Genomic DNA, 20,010 nt, shown 5'->3' with positions numbered 1-20,010 from the left:
TATTTCTTCAATGACATATCTCAAACAAATAATAAGCATGTATAGATCCAAGCATGCCTTCTTGTAACTTCCAATGTGGTTAAAATTCTCGTTTACCTGATTTGACAGTCCTTATGTTGCATTCCCATTTGTTTAACTCCAGAAACAGGTTTATAATTTGGATTTTTATAATCACGACATATTCTGTTAAATTTGGTATTCAAGAGGATATAAACTCTGCAGACACTTTTTATATGATTTTAATTTCCAACTCCAATCTGACCTATTATTTTAACTGACTTTCATTTGTAGACATTATATGTGCTGTGTAGTAATACTGACCTTCTCTATTGCCATTTCTTTCACTGCTTTGTCCACTATATTTTTGACCTCGTCCTCCACACGGTGAAGCTGCAATTCCAACAGGTTCCCGAGAGTAGTGTCGTCTCCCATCACAAACGTTACCTGTGGACCGATGGGGGTCCAAGACAAACAGGATCAGATTCCAAGTCACGGTTATTGGCTTGTCTGAATTGCACAGCCCAATAGTGGCTTAATTAAAGGCAACTGTTGCAATTGAGCAATACATAAGAATGAGACAATAAGTCAGTGACAATAAGGCAGACACCTTGGTGGTATTCATTAGCTGCTGCCAGTGTCTCTCCCTGACAGCAGAGTTCTGAAGCTCATTGACCGCTCTCAGAGATGTCAGCAGGTTTTTCACCGTTGACTCCAGACCCATGTAGACATCCCACAAACGCACATCCTTGTCTAGCATCTTCATCTCCTTGAAGGTGCAAAAAACAAGGGGATATTAGAGGTCCTATCTCAACTGTTGATCATTTTCTACAGCATCTACAAAAGAGGTACCTTTGCAAAACGTCGAAGCTCCATGTCCATTTGCTCAACATTGATCTCTTTCCATGGTGTCTTGGTCCAGTCCTCGATGCTGCTCTGTAAGAGACAGGGAAAATTAAAATGTTGCATTACGTCCAGAATTCTGCAAGGCCTTGTGTTGTGGAGCCCAAATGCTGTAGAAGTTTGATACCTTGACAAAATTGACCATATCCCACACTGCTTTGACAAGGATGATGTCAGTACGACACTGGCGTAGTTGCTTGTAGTCTGGGAAGCTAACCTCGAACAGATCGGCAATGTCCTGCAGTGCCTTCATTTCTGACTCCATTGCGGCTACTGCTCGATTAGACTGGAGACATGTACACATACTTTTAATTCTTTGGTTTATTCACAATTTTATATTACACTGTATATGTACATATAAAACACAAACAAATACTTTTATACACCAATCAGTTGCAACATTATGACCCACGTGCAGGGGCGGAGCATAGGTATCAGCACAGAGGGGGCGGAGCATTCTCGATGGGCCCTTATGAAAGTCACTTTACCACGGTACCGGGCTGCGGGCTGCTTTGGACCGGGCAAAGGTATAGACTTGTATGCACCAGTCCGTGGCATAAAAAAGGTTGGGGGCCACTGCCCCCAATTTATCAGTATATTATATAATTTTGCGATTACACATGAACGCATCCTACAAAACGGGTCTAACAAAACTTTAGCGTTGCTAAATGTCTGAAAACTAGGACCAATCGCCACCAAAATTCAGATGCACATTCCTACTGTTGTCCACTTCAACCTTTAAAAATATACAGATGAATGATCAGCATTCGTGTTGTGGAGGTAATGATGGATTTTCCTCATAGAAGCTCACATTTAATGTCAATAAAATCCACAATATTGTGCTGATCGCTTGTATATTTTCATAGGTTGAAGTGGACAAGAGTGGAGCTGGGCATCTGAATTTTGCTGACGATCGCCGATTGGTCACCATTTCCACACTGTTTGCCTCCTTCCTTCGTTCAATGACATGGTCAATTGTGGAAAAAACAGTCCCGCTCATTAACATTTTCTGAATGCAGTCCTGAAAATACATTAAATCTCCACTGATTTTTTTTCAGGGAATTAATTTTAATGCTGACATAATTTGTACATACAGACCTATTTCTTAAGTGCCAATGGTCAGCCCCTCTCGGCTAGATTGGCCAAATACTATGCCCTCTATTGCCCAGAATTTCTTATTCGGCACATAACCCCCAAAAAACATTATTATGCGTAAGCAACTTTAAATATGACTGCTCACCTTATCAATTTGTTTGTACGGTTCTTCCATAATGATCTTAAAAATTGCCTCAGTATGGAACTGCTCCCTGAATTCATACTGCCTGACCTAAAAATGTAAAAATAATGAAATAAGCTTAATTCTGGGACATTACCGCAGCTTGACAATGTAATGTGCATGCAGTCATTTCTAATGCATGGATGAAAGAGAGAAGGTTTAGATGTAACAATTTTGGTGGGCTGCTCACACTATAAACTCACCTCAAACCGTGCACATTTTCTGCGGATAACTGAAACTTCGTTAGATTGCAGTGGGGCCACTTCATGCTTGACTGTAAAAGCGATTTTCCTCAAACTCTTCCACCTCTCCGGCAGCTCCTGCATTTATTTTGTGGTTTTAAAGAATGTAAGCCTGCGAATGTATCTATTTGCAGAGTGTCCCAAAAGTCCCAAGAGTCCCAAGAGTGTCCACCATAAACTTTCATGTCTACTATCAATATCATTTGGAGGGGCGTAAGGCCATCTGCATTTGACATCTTAGGCTGTGCAGTTTTTGTAAGCTTAGCCCCCTTGCATATATCTCACCAACTGTCATTGGAGCAGTGTTGCAAAATTGCAGACTGGTAAGAAGTTCTTTTGCCCCTTAGTGCAGTTGAGCAGCAGTTTGAGAGGCTTTTAGGCTAAGTCTGTCACACTGCTTTAACACAAAGATTGGTTTACACTATACATGGCGAATTTCCTGAAACAGGATCTGTTCTTGAAAAGCCACACAGCAGAACGCCTGCTACTAACACCACTGATGAAAAAACTAAACTCTTAGAGCAGGTGTTGACACAAAGCTAGGGAAAGTCTATCATGTGTGCTGCACTGCAATTTTAGAATGTTGCTTCATTGTCAATTGGATTGCCATGGGCAAGGGAATGAAATGCTGAACAAAAACTACAAAGCATGCTGTCAAATGCTGATTGCCTCACATATTTCGAAATGATACCTGAAATGAAAAAAGTCTATATAGTGACTTTTGGGGCACGCTACATTACTGTTCATGCCATGTGTGTGAATTTGTGCACTAACTTCTAGCTGTGTGCAGACACTCTCTGGGAGTTGTTGTCCATAAGTCTTGAGCAGCTCTGCTGTAGATTTGAGAGGCTTAAAGTGCTGCTCATTGCTGATTTGTCTGTCTCTCATTGCCATGAGGTGACCCATAATGTCCACCAGGCCAGCATAGTCTCCATCAGACACCTTGTTAGAAAGACCGTGGGCTGTGTCGTGGACAAAAAACGACAGTTCCCTAACGCTGTAGGAGGGAGACAAATTCAAATACAACATTTTATAAGTGCGAACGCTTGCCTCTTAGCATTGACAAGCTCATGTCAAATTTGGATGAACAGTTTTTAAAATTCCAAATTCTTTTTATTTTATGTACAGTGCATCAATTAACCAATTATTTAATGGAATAATTGAATAGGAAGAGGTAAAAATGAATAAAACTATGTTTTACTCAAAAAGAGAAATGTAAATGTATATGTTCACATTAATAATGCAAAACTATTCATCCATCCATCCATTATCTATACCGCTTATCCTCACAAGGGTCGCGGGGCGTGCAGGAGCCTATCCCAGCAGTCTTCGGGCAGTAGGCAGGGGACACCGTGAATTGGTTGCCAGCCAATCGCAGGGTACACAGAGACAAACAAACAACCACACTCACAATTACACCTAAGGGCAATTTAGAGTGTCCAATCAACTTACCATGCATGTTTTTGGAATGTGGGAGGAAACCGGAGTACCCGGAGAAAACCCACGCAGGCACGGGGAGAACATGCAAACTCCACACATGGAGGCCGGGATCGAACCCACGACCTCTGTACTGTGAGGTGGACGTGCTAACCAGTCGACCACCGTGCCGCCGAAACTATTCAGAAATTAATTATTCATTTCTTCAGTTTTGTTGCCTGGAATTCACACGGCTTCTAATAGCCTATATATTTTTGAAATGTCAGGAGTCTTAGAATGTTGGTATGCATGAGGGAATTGCAGAAGTTCTGAAGAAGGGTCAAATTTGAACATTTTGGCAAAAATGTGATTTATTTTCCAACAAAAGTCTTTAAAACTTAAAAAAAATGTTAAAGTAATCCTTCGGTGTGAAAACCATACTTAAACATCCATCCACCCATTATCTGTACCGCTTCTCCTCACAAGGGTCGCGGGGCGTGCTGGAGCCTATCACAGCTGTCTTTGGGCAGTGGGCGGGGGACACCCTGAATTGGTTGCCAGCCAATCGCAGGGCACACAAAGACAAACATCCACACTCACAATCACACCTAGGGGCAATTTAGACAGTCCAATCAACTTACCATGCATGTTTTTGGACTGTGGGAGGAAACCGGAGCACCCGGAGAAAACCCACGCAGGCACGGGGAGAACATGCAAACTCCACACAGGGAGGCCGGAGCCGGGATCGAACCCACGACCTCTGAACTGTGAGGCGGACGTGCTAACCAGTCGACCACCGTGCCGCCCATACTTAAACATATGCTTGAAAAATACGGAAACAGCTCGTGCGCATGCATGAGTGTAACCTTTGGTTGACGTGGTTGAGCAAGTGCTCCTTGAACATCCAACTCCATCTCTTGATAATGTTCATCAGCGTGTGCTTGAAGGGTCTGATGTCCACCTGCAACCAACTACAGAATACCCTCCCATCTTCCATCTTGCTCACTCTCTCATGCAGGGACTCAAACAGATTGATCTGCCAGAAAGGGAGATTTTTACAAATTTCCAGTTGAAAAATAATTGGGAAGGAAAAAAATTCAAAAAAAAGAACCTGCTCTTTAAAGTTTTCCAAGGTGGGTGGGTTCTTCTTCAATTCATAGTCTGCGTACAGCTCAGCTTCCTCTGTACTTAATGCATGGCCATAGAGCAGGAACTGACTCATAAATTCAGACCTGTGAAAGTCAAGATCAAAAGACAGTCTGCAAATCATCGCCTTGAGAGGAAGTTAACCCTTGCACCATATTTTGACCTGTCATCAGTCCAGAGGTAGCGGTAGTTGCTGAATGATCCTTGATATTCGATGACCTGAAAAAACATTTTTCGAGTTGTTAGCCTCAGCTTCCCCATAGATGCACTTTTATGTCAGGGCAGGTATCAAGATACTCACCTTGGTGACAGCTGCATGTGCTCGTGAGCGTAAAGCGTAACACATTTCTGACAAATCCTTCATTTCATTTATGTCACACTGCATGAAAACAGGGAGAGACATTGTGTCAAATAGATTTATGTGTATACAACATTTTCATAATGTTTGTAAATAATGGGTGCCATCAGGGGCGGAGCCATGGGTGTGCACAGGCACTGCCCATCCAGTGAGATTCATGAGAAAAAAAAAAAATATATATATATATATATATATATATATATATATATATATATATATATATATATTTAAAATTTTGAGTACATTTTTATTAATTATATTTGAATTTGAGTTTTGTTGTTTTTTTATTTTATTGAATATTAAGAATGGCTAAATTGTGGTTGTATAAGGAAGATCTGGACTTCATCTTATTCAGTTTGTCATTTTTTTAAAATATATGGCTAGGGTCACACCGCAGGTCTTAATGCTCAATTCGAATTTTTTGAAAAAATCTGATTTTTTTTTGTGTAAGCGTTCATATTACATTATGAATGCGACCTCGGTCTTGTCTGCTGTATGAACACATGCGTCGTCAAAGTGGCCCGGATGCGCAGAAGAAGAGACGACGTCACACCCGACGTTTGCGGAAGTAAATGTGGTGCAGCGTATACAGTCAAGCGATTAGCAGCAGGTAGAAATAAATACAATATTTGGGGGAAATTATGAGGCGAGGCTTTAATATCTCATTTCATGGAGACATCACTAACGATGACGTCATGCGTAGAAAATGAATCTATCTGAGCTGTGGCTGAATTACTACGATCACCATAAATGTCTACTTTATGCTTTATGTTTCAAGGTGGTTTAAATTAAGGTAAAATATACAGTGGTCGACTGCACATCCGCCTCACAGTTCCGAGGTCGTGTGTTCGATCCGGCTCTGGCCTCCCTGTGTGGAGTTTGCATGTTCTCCCTGTGCCTGCGTGGGTTTTCTACGGGTACTCCGGTTTTCTCCCACATTCCAAAAACATGCATGGTAAGTTGATTGGACACTCTAACTTGCCCCTAGGTGTGAGTGTGAGTGTGGATGTTTGTTTGTCTGTGTGTGCCCTGCGATTGGCTGGCTACCAATTCAGGGTGTCCCCCGCCTAATGTCCGAAGACAGCTGGGATAGGCTCCACCACGCCCCGCGACCCTTGTGAGGATAAGCGGTACGGATAATGGATGGATAAAATATAAAGTCAATAGTGTTACTCAAAACAACTTTGTAGATTCGATCCCTTGCTGCCAGCAGTTTCCCTCTGCCTGCGCCGAGCACATTTTGGGCTCCGGATGAAGTCAATTTCGGACAAATGCAACCTGGCCGTTCAGACCGCGAACGCATTGGGAAGAATCGGATACGTATCCGATCTAGAACCACATATGAAAGCGACCCAGGTCGCATTTGAAAAAATCGGAATTGAGCCGTTCAGACTGTCATAAAAAAATCAGATACAGGTCACATATGGGCAAAAAAATCTGATCTGGGTCGCATTTGCCTGCGGTGTGAACCTAGCCTTAAATGTGTTGGGACAGGAGGATTGTGCTCAGTGAGAGAAATCTTCAGGCCCACCCTGATTTTTCCAGGCCCACCTTTTACCCACGTTCTGGTTCCGCCCCTAACTTGCCGTGATACTTCCAGGTGGCAGAAAATTGACTACCGGTGACCTGAACTGAAACGATGACGAAAACAATTGACACATTCAAACCATGGCGGAAGAGAAGATGGCTAAAATCTGCATTCATTCCATTTACTCTGTTTCCTCAATCACTCCAGCCTTAGTCAAATGCCATGTTAAGTTCTTTTGCTACCCGGATGTACATGGGACATATAATAATGTTGAAAGATGCATACTGTAACATATTATGTGTCTATTGACCTGGTAACTGTCCCCATGCGTGTGCTTTGTGACTCTGGGGATAAACGATGCCATGTTTCGAATGTTGGCAACCATGTTGTCCACAATATCAAAGAAGTTGCCTCTGTTGTTGAAGTCTAGTGGGGGGTTAAAACACATCTCACTGCCGTTCAGCACCAACTGGACCTCAAACAGTGGATTGACACGCTGGGCTGGGTCAGTGTTGTCCAGCAGGTACTGCAGAGAGCACTGGACGGCGCGAGAGAAGCCTGCCAGAATCATGTGATCCACATAATCAGAGTAGGCCTGCCACTCACCGCTATTCAGGTCAGACACAGCAAGGAGTGACTGGTTCTCCTGGAAAAATGCAGAATTAGACATATAGTACTGTACATTATTCACAAGAAAATAGGGACATTCTGCTTTTAGGTGATATTTTAGAATGAGCCTAAATGCAATATAATCTTTTTTTAACTTATTTTTTAAATTTTGCTGTTCAGCTCCTTCATAGAGAACAAGTACGACTGCAGAAGGTATTGAAACATTAACAGCAGGCAATGTGCATTCAAAGGTTAAGAGAAGGTTTAAATTATGTTCACCTAAAGTGCATTTTAGGTTAATTCTGAAATTTCTCCCAAAAGCCCAATATCCCTAACTTTCTTTTTGTGAGTAGTGTATTGTAGGCTGCTTCTCTACCATTAAACGTCACTTGAACTATACCTGCAGAAGCGTGTGTATCTGCTGGCCCGTGTTGCGGATGAGAGCGTGCTGTTTGGCAACACTTTCATCAATGTCAGAGAACAGCAGAAGAGTAGAGTCACGATTCTTTCTTGTAACACATGCACGTTGGCTGAATTTCCCCATGAGAGTCTGTATGGCCTCCACATTTGCTTTGCTCTTCCGAACACGACTCCAAAGGCTCTAGTGATGGCAAAATATGACAGAAAATCAAGACAGTTACCCATGCAAATTGTATTGAAATTTGACAAATGTATTATGTATTAATATCAAAGCTGGGATACGAAAAGAAAAACAAAGTGTTGGTGTTTGGACATTGCGACCCTTGTCAATTCCCCTCACTAACTTGGTCCCCTTGGCACACTTTTTAAAGCCAACAGTCTCAAACTTTAGTTTTAAGTTGGACAGTGCATGATTTTAAATTTGAATCGTCAAATGGGTGTGTGGGAAGCCTTTTCTAACACAGCAGCACTTCAAAATAGTAACCCATGCCTTTGTTGTATCCCGGATGGATTGCAATGCACTTTTCTTTGGAGTCACAGTTTCGCTCAAACCTCTGCTGCTCGTCTCTTAACTGCAACATGTAATAGGGAACACATAAAAATCTTTTGAAACATTTTCACAATATTTATTTATTCATTTATTGACTTTCTATTTCTAGTTTCCATCCATTATCTATACCGCTTATCCTCACAAGGGTCGCGGGCGTGCTGTAGCCTATCCCAGCAGACTTCGGGCAGTAGGCGGGGGACATCCTGAATTGCTTACCAGCCAATCGCAGGGCACACAGAGACAAACATCCGCACTCACAATCACACCTAGGGGCAATTTGGAGAGTCCAATCAACTTACCATGCATGTTTTTGGAATGTGGGAGCAAACCGGAGAACCCGGAGAAAACCCACGCAGGCACGGGGAGAACATGCAAACTCCACACAGTGAGGCTGGAACCGGGCTCGAACCCACACCCTCTGAATTGTGAGGCGGACATGCTAACCAGTCGACCACCGTGCCACCCTATTTCTTGTTTCTAGTTTTATATTTTTGTCGCAGCAGGTTTGGTTTGCACGATTGCCTCAGAGTTGAGAGGTTACTGGGAACGAATCTCAGGTATTCTGGCTTCCTCCTACATTCCAAAACCATGTAGGCTATGGTAATTGAAAACTCAAAATTATCTATAAATGTGATTGTGAGTGTAAATTATTGTTTGTCTGTATGTGCCCTGTGATTGGCTGGCGACCAGTCCAGGGTGTACCCTGCCGCTTGCCCGAGGTCAGCTAGGATAGGCTCCAGATCACCTCTGATCACAAAGGAGCCTTGAGCAAGAAAATGCACTAGTAGTAAAACAACGGTAACCTGGACAAGGTCTCTTGTGCTCTTAATGTAGTCCCACACGTCATCCTGGGCCCAGGTCAGCTCTCGCAGGGCTGGATCCAATTGTCTCCTGGTCCTTTCAATTTCATCTTTTACCAGTCCCAGTTCCACATCCAGGATAGTGCTCTTCAGCTGGTTGTACCACTGGGTCACTAAGATCAGTGTCTGAGTTTGCTGCAGGACACAATGCAGGGCTGTCAGTGTAGTTTGGTTCATGGTTTATAGTTTCATAAAATATCTGACAGGTGGCAGTTTAAACTCACCAGGCAGAGTCGCTCACGTTTCGAGGAGAGCTGGAGAGCTGCTTTGGGAATGTTCTGGCTCTTCAGCATTCCCAAATACTTCACCTCCTTAAGCACGGATCTCAACTGGATGTAAGGTGAGGCGTTATTAACCAGAAAGCTATTGCAGGATGATTTTCTGTATCTTTTGTTGCACACTTTCTCAGACACCATAGTTACTGTACATTTGAAGAATGGCAATGTTCAACCCCAATTCCATTGAAGTTGGGACATGGTGTAAAATGTAACTAAAACCAGAATGCAACAATTTACAAATCATGTTCAACTTATATTTAATTGAATACACTACAAAGACAATATATTTAATGTTTTAACTGATAAACGTTATTGTTTTTAGCAAATAATCATTAACTTTGAATTTTATGGCTGCAACATGTTCCAAAAAAACTGGGACGGGTGGCAAAAAAGACAGTTGGGGAATGCTCATCAAAAACCTGTTGGAACATCCCACAGGTGAATAGGCAAACTGGGAGCTGGTGCGTGCCATGATTGGGCATAAAAGTCATTAACAAGCAAGGATGGGGCAAAGTTCACGTCTTTGTGAACAACTGCATGAGAAAATAGTCTAACAGTTTAAGGACAATGTTCCTCAATGTACAGTTGTAAGGAGTTAAGGGATTTCATCATCTACGGTTCATAATATCATCAAAAGGTACAGAGAATCTGGAGAAAGCACCGCATGTGGGCGGCTAGGCCGAAAACCAACAATGAATGCCCGTGACCTTCGATCCCTTAGGCGGCACTGCATCATAAAACAACATCAGTGTGTAAAGTAGGGGTCACCTTATTCTGGCAAGACAACGCCAAACCACATTCTGCACATGTTACAGTGTGGTTTCGTAGTAAAAGAGTGCTGGTACTAAACTGTCCTGCCTGCAGTCCCGACCTGTCTCCCCTTGAAAATATGTGGCGCATTATGACGAGTAAATACAACAACAGAGACCCCGGACTGTTGAACATCTGAAGTTGTACATCAAGCAAGAATAGGAAAGAATTCCTATTAGTGTCCTCACCTGCCAAACATTTATTGAATGTTGTTAAAAGAAAAGGTGATGTATAACAGTGGTAAACATGACCCTGTCCCATCTATTTTTGGAATGTGTTACAGCTATAAAATTCGAAGTTAATGATTATCTGCTAAATACAATAAAAATGATCAGTTGGGACATTAAATATCTTGTCTTTGTGGTGTACTCAATTACAGTAAATATGGGTTGAACATGATTTGCAGATCATTGAATTCTGTTTTTATTTACATTTTACACAACGTCACAACTTCAATGGAATTGGAGTTGTAATAGTATGAAAAATCCAGCCGTTACTATCTGGAGGGGATAGGGACTGATCCCTACCGCGAAAATATGGGAGTCACTGACATTTGACATGTTCTTAAGTGTACTTAATAGAGTTTCTGGCATTTTTGTGCTTACGGCTAGACTGAAGTTGACGTGGAACAATCCTGTGTTGTTGTCAAGCATCAACAAGGGGTCCTCCAGGTGTCTTTGACAGATTTCCTCCAGACCTTCGGTCCACTGTGAGAAAAGCTCCTGGTCCTGCTGCTCCAAAGCTTCCAGAAGACGTTCACACTTGTGGAGGGCTGTGTCAGCCTCAGTGCCGCCCAAAGGCCTGGAATGGAAGGACAGAAAGACTTAAGGTACAAATTCTCTCAAGTTGTTTCTTCAATGTGGACTGGTAGATCTGTTGCAAGGTGTGTGAGAGAGAGTCATTGGTCCATACATATGCGCAAGCTGGCAAAGGTTGCCTCTGTTGGTCAAGATGCGACATTGAAGCTCCTGTGACCATTTCATCCTCCCAGCCACCAGGGGCATATTTTTCCCTAGAACCACATTTCCTGACGCATACTGAAACATACAAGCTTCATTTTAATGTGCATCATTAATCATCTAATTCAATGAGCCATCCACTGAAAATCCCCCCCAAATAATAAGGATAATATGCAAAAATAACAGTGTCTGAACACTGCTGCGAACTACAAAAATTGACGAATAATTGACGCTCACCTGAAAAGGTTTATAATTGCCGCATAATGGTACCCGTAGCCAAACACTTTACTATTAGACTGACTAAATGAAGCTTTTCATATCACTTCAACACAGTTCCTTGGCACCAAGATACCGCCGTAGTGATATTTTTAAATTAGACATGGCTTTGGCAATTTGTATGTTGGACGCATGATTTCATATTTAAAAATTGCAATCATAATCATTGATTTATCTATAATTATATTCTTAAAATATTTTATAATATGAATAATTTAGAATAATTATATACTGTCGATGGTCTTACCCCATCTCTGTGTTGATTAAACAGAAACTGGCATTGGTTTATTTCCTGGTTGAACATGTCCAATATCGCGATGTAGTTAGGAGAGAAGAGCTGATGGATCCTGGGTCTCTCAAGCAGGTTGCCAAAAATCTTCAACAGCTGAAAAGGAATCAATAATCAATAATGTTTCCCTACTGGGCGTATTTTTGACAGCATTATTGAAATTCAGCCACGGATCAGGATAATGATCCAATGATTAGCATTGGTTCATTAAAGGCAAAGCCTCTGAGATGAATGAAAAACGTTGAATCAATGCACACAAATGAGTCAAAACAGAATAGACACACCTTAAATGTAGATTTGAGGTTTCGTGAGTGCTGAAAGGCCAGATTGAGTACAGTTCCCAGCCTCTGGTCAAAGTCTTTATTTTGTTCCATAAAACACTGGTGTTGATGAATAAAATCCTGCAGACCAAAAAGAGACACATTTAGATTAATATACTACGTTGTGAAAGACTTTATATTCTTCAACTTTGGTGATGTTCGCTGCTTTCATGTGTTATTGCTTTTAAGTGCTCTGGACAGAAAACAACATCCAATTTTAAGTCACAAAAATTGTTGTCTGTACCGTATGAGAGACTTGTAAACCCATGTCTCTAAACAAAAGCAAGGTCAGCAATCTTACTAGGCCTCACATCATTAGTGTAGTCCAAGGGGTCATATTTGCTCTCTCTGAGGGCTCGCCAGCGGTCCTGAAACTCCTCACTCATGTTGAAGACCATCTCGCTGAGGATCTTGCCTCTGGATCCACCGAGTTCCACCTTCTCCAGCTTTAAAAAGTCCAGCGCTGAAGCAAATAGCTCCTTTGCATGAGCAATAAAATCCCAATTTCAGCTCAAGCCATTTTGCAAATGGTTTGAAAACATCAGATAAAATCATTTATAGGCAACAAATGAAAATTAGTTGAAACACAAAGGCTACAATAAATGTAACAGATATATATACTCCCCTGTTCCAATGCCAGGATTTTGTAATATTAAAAAATGAGACTAAGATAAAGCATTTCAAAACTTTTTCGACCACTAGAATGACCTATATCCTATGCAACATTTCTTTTTAATTATTATTATTTTAAAATACCAAAAGCGAAACAAAAGTTAACAACTGAGATAATGTGGTTTCACAAGTGTGCACACCATCTTAGACATGGTGGTGTTCAGAATTAACCAATTACATTCGAACCAATGTTAAATGGGTGGGCGACAACACCTTTAAAAGTATCTCTGATCAACCCTAATAAACTCCAGCTGTTCTAGTAGGCTTTTTTGTTGCTTTCTACCAGGAGCCTGAATCTTTTGTGCGAACGCTGTCTAGTACTGCCTAGTATTTGGATCTGTTCATAATTCCCTCCACCTAGACTAATCTTTCTGTTAATAGTGCTTGGCGGTGTCATATAAACATTTTTTTTTATCCTAAAATATGATTTTTTCCAACCTATTTTATTCAGGAAAAAAACATTTTTACAATGAATCTCAATTACTATCCCGGAATAAAATATTCTATTCCATTCCTCAATCCAGCCATCCCTTTAGGCTAAGTTGTCACCAAACAACAGGGAAGTACAATATTAGTACATAAGCATTGGACTCTGTTGCACATCAACCAAAGCATTATTAAAATGTATGCTAATATATGAATGTTTATGCACAGCTATTTTTCAACTAAAGGGCATTTTGCATCATACCTCAATCATTAGCAGCCTCTCCATTATGCGGTCCGAGCGCCGGAACACAAACGACGTGGGAAAGTCCCACAGTTTGACAGTCTGGCCGTGCTGAAAGTATTTTGGAATCTTCTGGCGGTGAGTGTAAAACAGCCTCTTGAAGGTGCGCACGACGTAGATGGTTTTTTGGACTCTCTCCTGGCCTTCCTCAAGCTCCATCTTAAATAGTTCCTCAGGGATCAAGTAAGCAAATGCCTGTGAAACAAAGACTTGAAGTAGTAAATCACCTCTCTATCTTCGTAACTTCCATCCAGGATTCATCACTGTACCTTTTCCAGAATGAGATTGCAGAACTCCTGCAGTAGGACGACCATGCGCTGAGGAGTGCAGTAGTACTGTGATCGACTCCATATGAGACAGAGGGTGTGGAAGAGAGGAGGCAGCAGACTGTCCACCTGAGGGAAACTTCTCTCTTCCAAGTTGCTGATGAGCCTCCTCAAAGGGCGCAGATACAGATCAATGTCCTCGGCTTCCAGCACCGCTGTGACAGCCACATACACAAGCACTGATACAATAACATCATTGCAAGGCATTCCACTAACCTTAGCAAAGGCAAATGAAGACTCAGAATATGAATTTGAAAGTTGTGATGTGCAAATAATCACCATCGTTGACTTTAACGGAGACATCCTGGAAGGAAGAATAGTAACTGCTCTTCACTCTTCTCAAGATCTCCATGATATGCTTCACTTTATGACTTTGAATCTGAAAACACCAAACGTGACTGTCATGTTAACTGGGTTGGAAAAATGTCAATGTTAACGTTGTTGACGTTTATTAGGTCATTATCATCAAATCAACTGATTAACACCTCTATTACTTTGGAAATTGCTCAAATCCATCAGGGAAGTCTGGTGATTTTTTGGGATGTATGCAGTAAATTTAAGATACATGTAAGTTTCTGGAGGGAATTATTTCAAAGTTGTTACAGTTAAACCTCAATGTAAATCCAGATATTGGTTACTGTATGTTGTCAAATGTGTCAATTGAGTTTAAGCTTATTATTAGTAGTAGTATATACTGTAGTTGTTGTAGTAGCAGTTCAGTCCATGTTCCATAATCATATCTCTGTCAAATCTGATTTGAACTACCGATAATTAATAAGCAAGTTCAAATGATGTAATATCAAACCAAGTTACATTCAAATATAATTGACTGATTGCATCTCACAGCAATACTGTTTTAACATCGCATAACATCACATCTGAAAATGTACCTCCTTTTAGTTATTAAACCCTAATTTATCTGTTAGGTGACAAATGTTCAAGTCTTGGTGGAAGCCTGCAACGTCTGAGTTTTTTCTCTTGTGTTAGTTTGACTGTACCTGTAATTGAATTCCCATAAGATTCTCTCTTTGCGAGGTCCAGAACTGGAGCTCCACATTGGGGCCTGGGTGCTCACCCTGGAGCAGCAGTGCTCCAGAGTCCTTCTTTAAAACCTTCCATATTTGTCCAGACCACTGAACAATCAGCGTTTCTATGGAGTATAACAAGCTTCCGTCTAGTGGCCAACCTGTGGGGCTGATGGAGACAGAAGGAGAAATTCAGTAAATTCATTTGTTCCTAAGACAACAGGTTTCAATTTTGGGGCCATGGTCCACTAACCCAAGGTCAATGTCCTGAGGTCGAGCCCTCTCCACACAAAGGGGGAGGGGCAAAAGAGTCCGCCCCTCAGCGCGTCCTCTCAGAGTGACCACCACGCTTCTTAGCTTCTCCAGGTGTCGGTGAATGTCTTCTGACACAACTTGAGGCCACTCCTCATGGCTCAGGCCGTTAGACAGCACACACACCAGCACCTACACAGGCAAGTGGGCATGCATCATTTGGCTTGGGGACAACTGAATACTTTTCAACACTCCATTCCAATGGTAGGAAGTAAAGGAACAAAGTCTATACTTTGTCAAAATAGGCTCTTTACTTTTTTTCAACAAAGTAAAAAAGCATAAGACTGCAGCTGAGATTTTGATTGATTGATTGATTGATTGATTGATTGATCTCTCAGAGACTTATATAGGGGCAGCAGAGACATGGAGGAATGCAAATCAGGGAGTAACAGTACAAAAGATTTGGAGACGCAAGATATTCTCAATCCATGGCCATTTAAAGTCCTGTAATGCAAAGAAACGTGTTGTTCAATTTGACTCACAACAGGGAATAGTTTTATTATCAACTCTGCCAATTTGAATAATTAAATAAAATCGCCAAGCATATAAAATGAAGCTTCAATATCAAGAAAATCCAAGCTCTTGTCTTCACTCTCAATCGCTATGGGCATGTCTGCTGAATGCTCTGAAACCACGTCCCGTTCAACTGTCAACTATCAGTCAATTACCACTACGGCAACCTGAAAAAATATTTCTTATGCCTACGCAAAAAAAACCGTTTGATCGACGAAAATACATATATCCACTTTAAGCTTCCACTGGCTGGAATCTAGGTTGTTGTAGCTGGTTGTTGTAGTGATTTTCCATGCCATGACAACAAGGCACAATAAAGCAGCCATGCCAGAGCAAAGTTCTTGACCATACACTTGCTATAACATCAGACTTCCCGACCCAACTCCCCTCATTCTTCCACGTTTTACGTGCACTCACGGCTGGAAACAAGGCGTTCTAAAGCGTCCATGCCAGTTTAAAGCCTTGGTCCACACGCTGGCTGTCAAGTCGGATTTACAGTAAAAAAAATTAATAAAAATGTGGTCCCCTTGGTCTTCCGGTGTCTTCTGCATGATGTCTTCATCATTTTCACGACCAACAACGAGGCGCTCTAAAGCAGCCACGTCAGCAACTATTTCTGAAGGGAAAATGCATTTTCCAAGCGGAGGCATCGCTAGCTAACTGCAGGTCGTTATACAAACACAAAGGCGTTCAAGTTCTTATATTGCAGGAGGTCACGGGGAACTCATACCCGTTTTAGACACACACACTGACTAAAACTGAAATTGTGAAATACAGTTTAAAACTATACCTCAACAAATGAGTACTACATAGGTCTCAATCTTTAGACGTTTTCAGCAGAAACTGAAAAAAAAAAAATCTGAATTCACTATACAGTGACTTTAAGTAGGGTGTCGTGCGAGTACTTATGTCAGCTGTGCTACATTGCAAAGGGAGGAGTTGAAAAACTTCTGTGTCCGCAAGCCCACCTGTGAGATGACAATTGGTAAGTGCTCCATCGGATATCCCGGAACTTCTCCCAGCCGCAGTTGGTGTCGGAATCCTTGGCGAGCGATTCTCTTTACGCCCTTCTTCAGTACACACAATATTTTGGTCTTCCATGGTGGTGATGTCTTCACAGATGCAAAAACAGTAGGAATGCTTTCAACAACATTGAAAGCACCAGAAATAAGTAGGGACTTATTTCAGAAATGGGGATGTTAGACATTGTTGAGCGTAGTGGAGAAAAAGCAAGCTATATTTTGCCTTTTTTAATGTTTTTTTATTATAATTTTTTTTAACAAAGACATCATATGTCATGTCATATACTTGCTATGTCACTAAACGAGTCATAGGGTTACAGCAACTATTCTTTTAGAATTCATAACAAATACATAAAATGAAGACAGGGATTACTACCCTCAACACATACTCGTGTGGTTGTTGAAATTAAATACAGTACTGTAGTGGAATTTCTAAAGCAGTTGGTTCTCAACCTTTTTACACAAAGTACCAACTGGAAAATACTTAGCTCCTAAGTACTATATCGTAAAATATAGTAGCGTAGGCCTACGTGTTTATCAAGAACAACACCATTTTTATTCCTAAAAAGTAAGAATTTTATGGCTGCAACACGTTCCAAAAAAGCTGGGACAGGATCATGTTTAGCACTGTGTCACAGCACCTTTTCCTTGAACAACATTCAATGAACGTTTGGAAAGTAAATTGTTGAAGCTTTGTCCGGTCTTTCCCATTCTTGCTTGTTGTACAGCTTCAGCTGTTCAACAGTCCGGGGTCTCCGTCGTATTTTACACTTTATAATGTGCCACACATTTTCAGTGTGTTATAAATTAGTAATTAAATAAATGAAGCATACAAAGAAAAATGTACCAACTATTAAACACGAAGGACACTCGGGTATGTTCCAAGGCTATTAATTATTTATTTGTAATAATTCTGTTGGATCACATAAGAGTTATTCTGACCCTTGAGTTATATCAATGGAATGCACTTAACAAGTATTTAACAAGGTTGTACTACAAGTTAAGTACACTTGAGATGGATGCGTCACTGAAGAATAAAATACTTGTTTTAAGCTAAAGAAATATTGTGTGGATCTCACCTGAGCATCCCCTGCATGTAGTGTCCCCCCGGGTCCAGTGAACAGAAGCAGCCTGTTGGTCCAAATGTGGTCCAGGTAGTCAAAAATGATTTGCTGATTCTCCTCTGTGCTGATGAATCGGTTCCATTTATCTGTCTTAACACGGAGCACGCAGATAACCTGTTCTCGGAGGAAGTCCACCCTCTCATCGGACAATGCCACCCCAGCTTTAAGGGAACTCTCCTGCGGGGCCCGAAGGCCCGAAGTCCTTCCACTAGGGGAAGGGTTACCCCTGGTGATGTTGCTGAGGGCCTCAGCCATTTAGGAAGACTAACTATGGCTCAATTATGAAAAAGAAGTTGGTAATGCAAACACATAATCCAATTCCCCCAGTTAAAGCATATATTCGTTATTATTACCCCATGCAGCTCGGAAGTCTACAAGTAAAGTGATACAACTGCTTAGTCTACAAGTAAAGTGATACAACTGCTTATAGACTGGTGTCCTTCTATGCAACCTTATCCCGTAACCTGAGCCTTCAACAGGTCCACACCAAAAGCAGCAGCCAGGACAGGAAATATATTCGATAGACACCGGTATGTTTCCATTAGGATTATTTATGTTAGCATATTTGGAACAATGGTGACAAAATAATTAATGTACAGTAAGTCTTTGGATGGACATTGTAAAAATAGTTTCATTTATGTGTCCATATTCTACACCGCTCAGTATATATATATATATATATATATATATATATATATATATATATATATATATATATATATATATATATAATTTTATTTAAAATATTATTTATAAAACTTATTTTAAACTATGCAATAGAGATAGTGACCACATGGGGCCAGTGTGGCACAGTGTACCAATCATCTTACCCCAACAATATCGTGGCTCCAGCCATCACATCTTATTACTGTACATGTCGTGCCATTGTTACAGTCCACACAAAATAATTATGAATAAATGATTACCCCATGCAATATAAAATAATCAAAATGCAAAAGGAACTTTATGCATCATATTAAAGGGCTGCAAAGTTATGTCCTTTTTCCTCAAATGTTTTTCAAATGAATGCCCATGAACATCACAGAGATGTTGCATCCACACCAACAGAATTTTCCTGTATCAGTTTCTCCAGAAATACTGGAAACAATAATGTGTTTAGTTTATTTCACACATGCTCTTATGCTAATGTCTATGACCTTTGTAGGCTTATTTTCAACATGAGTGTTCAACATTCATCTACAGTGACTATTATTGTCAAAGCTATAATCCATTGCAGTTCTCTAAGGGAATTTAGTATAGAAATATCTGTAATTACATGATTTTATACACTTGCCCAGGTGAAGTGAAGCTTGCAAATAAATGCTTTTACGGAATGCATCTATGTCTTTGTCTTACTCTGTTTCTATAAATTGAAGTATCTGTGGCTGAATGTATATCTGTGTAGAGCCCAAAGCCGATGAAGGGGCTTCCCTTGGGTGTCTCCCCTCTGTATCTAAGCCCATTCGAGCCGACTGACAGTAAGAGCATGACTGCCCATCTCTTTGACCTCAAGTCCAATGTCAGCTCTGCTCCAAAGGGATGGAGGGATGGGGGCCAGAAAAAAAGAGATTGTTGAAAAGCAACGAGGACAAGAGGAGCATGAAAGGGAGCCAGTGGTGAGACCAAAGTGGAAAAAAGAGAGGCTATAAGCTGAGATGGAAAGCGAGCAGGGGCTGCAAGCTCACAAGAATACAAATGAGTGAAGAGTGATGAAGGCGCAGTTGTGAGCACCGGTAGAATAAATGTATATAGTTTGTCAACAGGGTCATTGCTGAGTAATGCAAACGGAAAGAGTGCAAATGAGAAAAATGTGCCTTCAGGTGATGTTTAAACTTGCAGCACTTGACTGTAACTGAAATATCACCTAAATGAGAAGGCAATATTCTGCTCCAATGTGGCATAGCAAAGCACACGCTAAATTCTTTTTAATCTTTCAGCGGTGTCGTTTTTTTCCCCCAAACCTGAAGTGTTTTACTTATTTTATTCCACCCTCTCTCATCTTTGCTCTGTCCATTTTGCCGTTGCCATGACGGCATGCATGTGGCTTCATAA

The 20,010-nt window shown here is 41.1% G+C and overlaps 1 protein-coding gene across 1 annotated transcript; it reads right to left on the bottom strand.

Annotated features, from left to right (window-relative positions):
* Positions 1-294: 294 nt before the first annotated feature.
* On the bottom strand, positions 295-18,213 carry LOC147140794 (dynein beta chain, ciliary-like). The gene is made up of 26 exons (XM_086043165.1): positions 17,914-18,213; positions 15,241-15,431; positions 14,961-15,156; positions 14,242-14,341; positions 13,906-14,117; positions 13,598-13,831; positions 12,549-12,716; positions 12,202-12,318; positions 11,876-12,013; positions 11,306-11,430; positions 10,999-11,194; positions 9,530-9,634; positions 9,249-9,440; positions 8,366-8,467; positions 7,876-8,076; positions 7,177-7,512; positions 5,282-5,359; positions 5,144-5,199; positions 4,946-5,066; positions 4,701-4,870; positions 3,193-3,415; positions 2,141-2,227; positions 1,028-1,186; positions 850-933; positions 608-766; positions 295-444 (listed from the first exon to the last, which is right to left on the bottom strand). The coding sequence occupies exons 1-26, from the start codon at positions 18,211-18,213 to the stop codon at positions 295-297; spliced, it is 4,200 nt and encodes a 1,399-aa protein (XP_085899291.1).
* Positions 18,214-20,010: the final 1,797 nt, after the last annotated feature.

The sequence above is a fragment of the Filicampus tigris genome, chromosome 10, assembly GCF_054856515.1.
Source record: "Filicampus tigris isolate MCC_2025a chromosome 10, RoL_Ftig_1.0, whole genome shotgun sequence".
In the NCBI taxonomy this organism is placed as follows: Eukaryota; Metazoa; Chordata; class Actinopteri; order Syngnathiformes; family Syngnathidae; genus Filicampus; species Filicampus tigris.
This window is presented reverse-complemented; position numbering and strand designations above follow the sequence as displayed.

Excerpts from the sequence above, each read along its gene's own strand:
- LOC147140794 (XM_086043165.1), bottom strand. The coding sequence starts at position 18,213 with ATGGCTGAGGCCCTCAGCAACATCACCAGGGGTAACCCTTCCCCTAGT. Across the intron at positions 13,832-13,905 it reads GCAATCTCATTCTGGAAAAG|GCATTTGCTTACTTGATCCC; the intron begins GTACAGTGATGA and ends TTTGTTTCACAG. Across the intron at positions 1,187-2,140 it reads CGTACAAACAAATTGATAAG|TCTAATCGAGCAGTAGCCGC; the intron begins GTGAGCAGTCAT and ends ACATGTCTCCAG.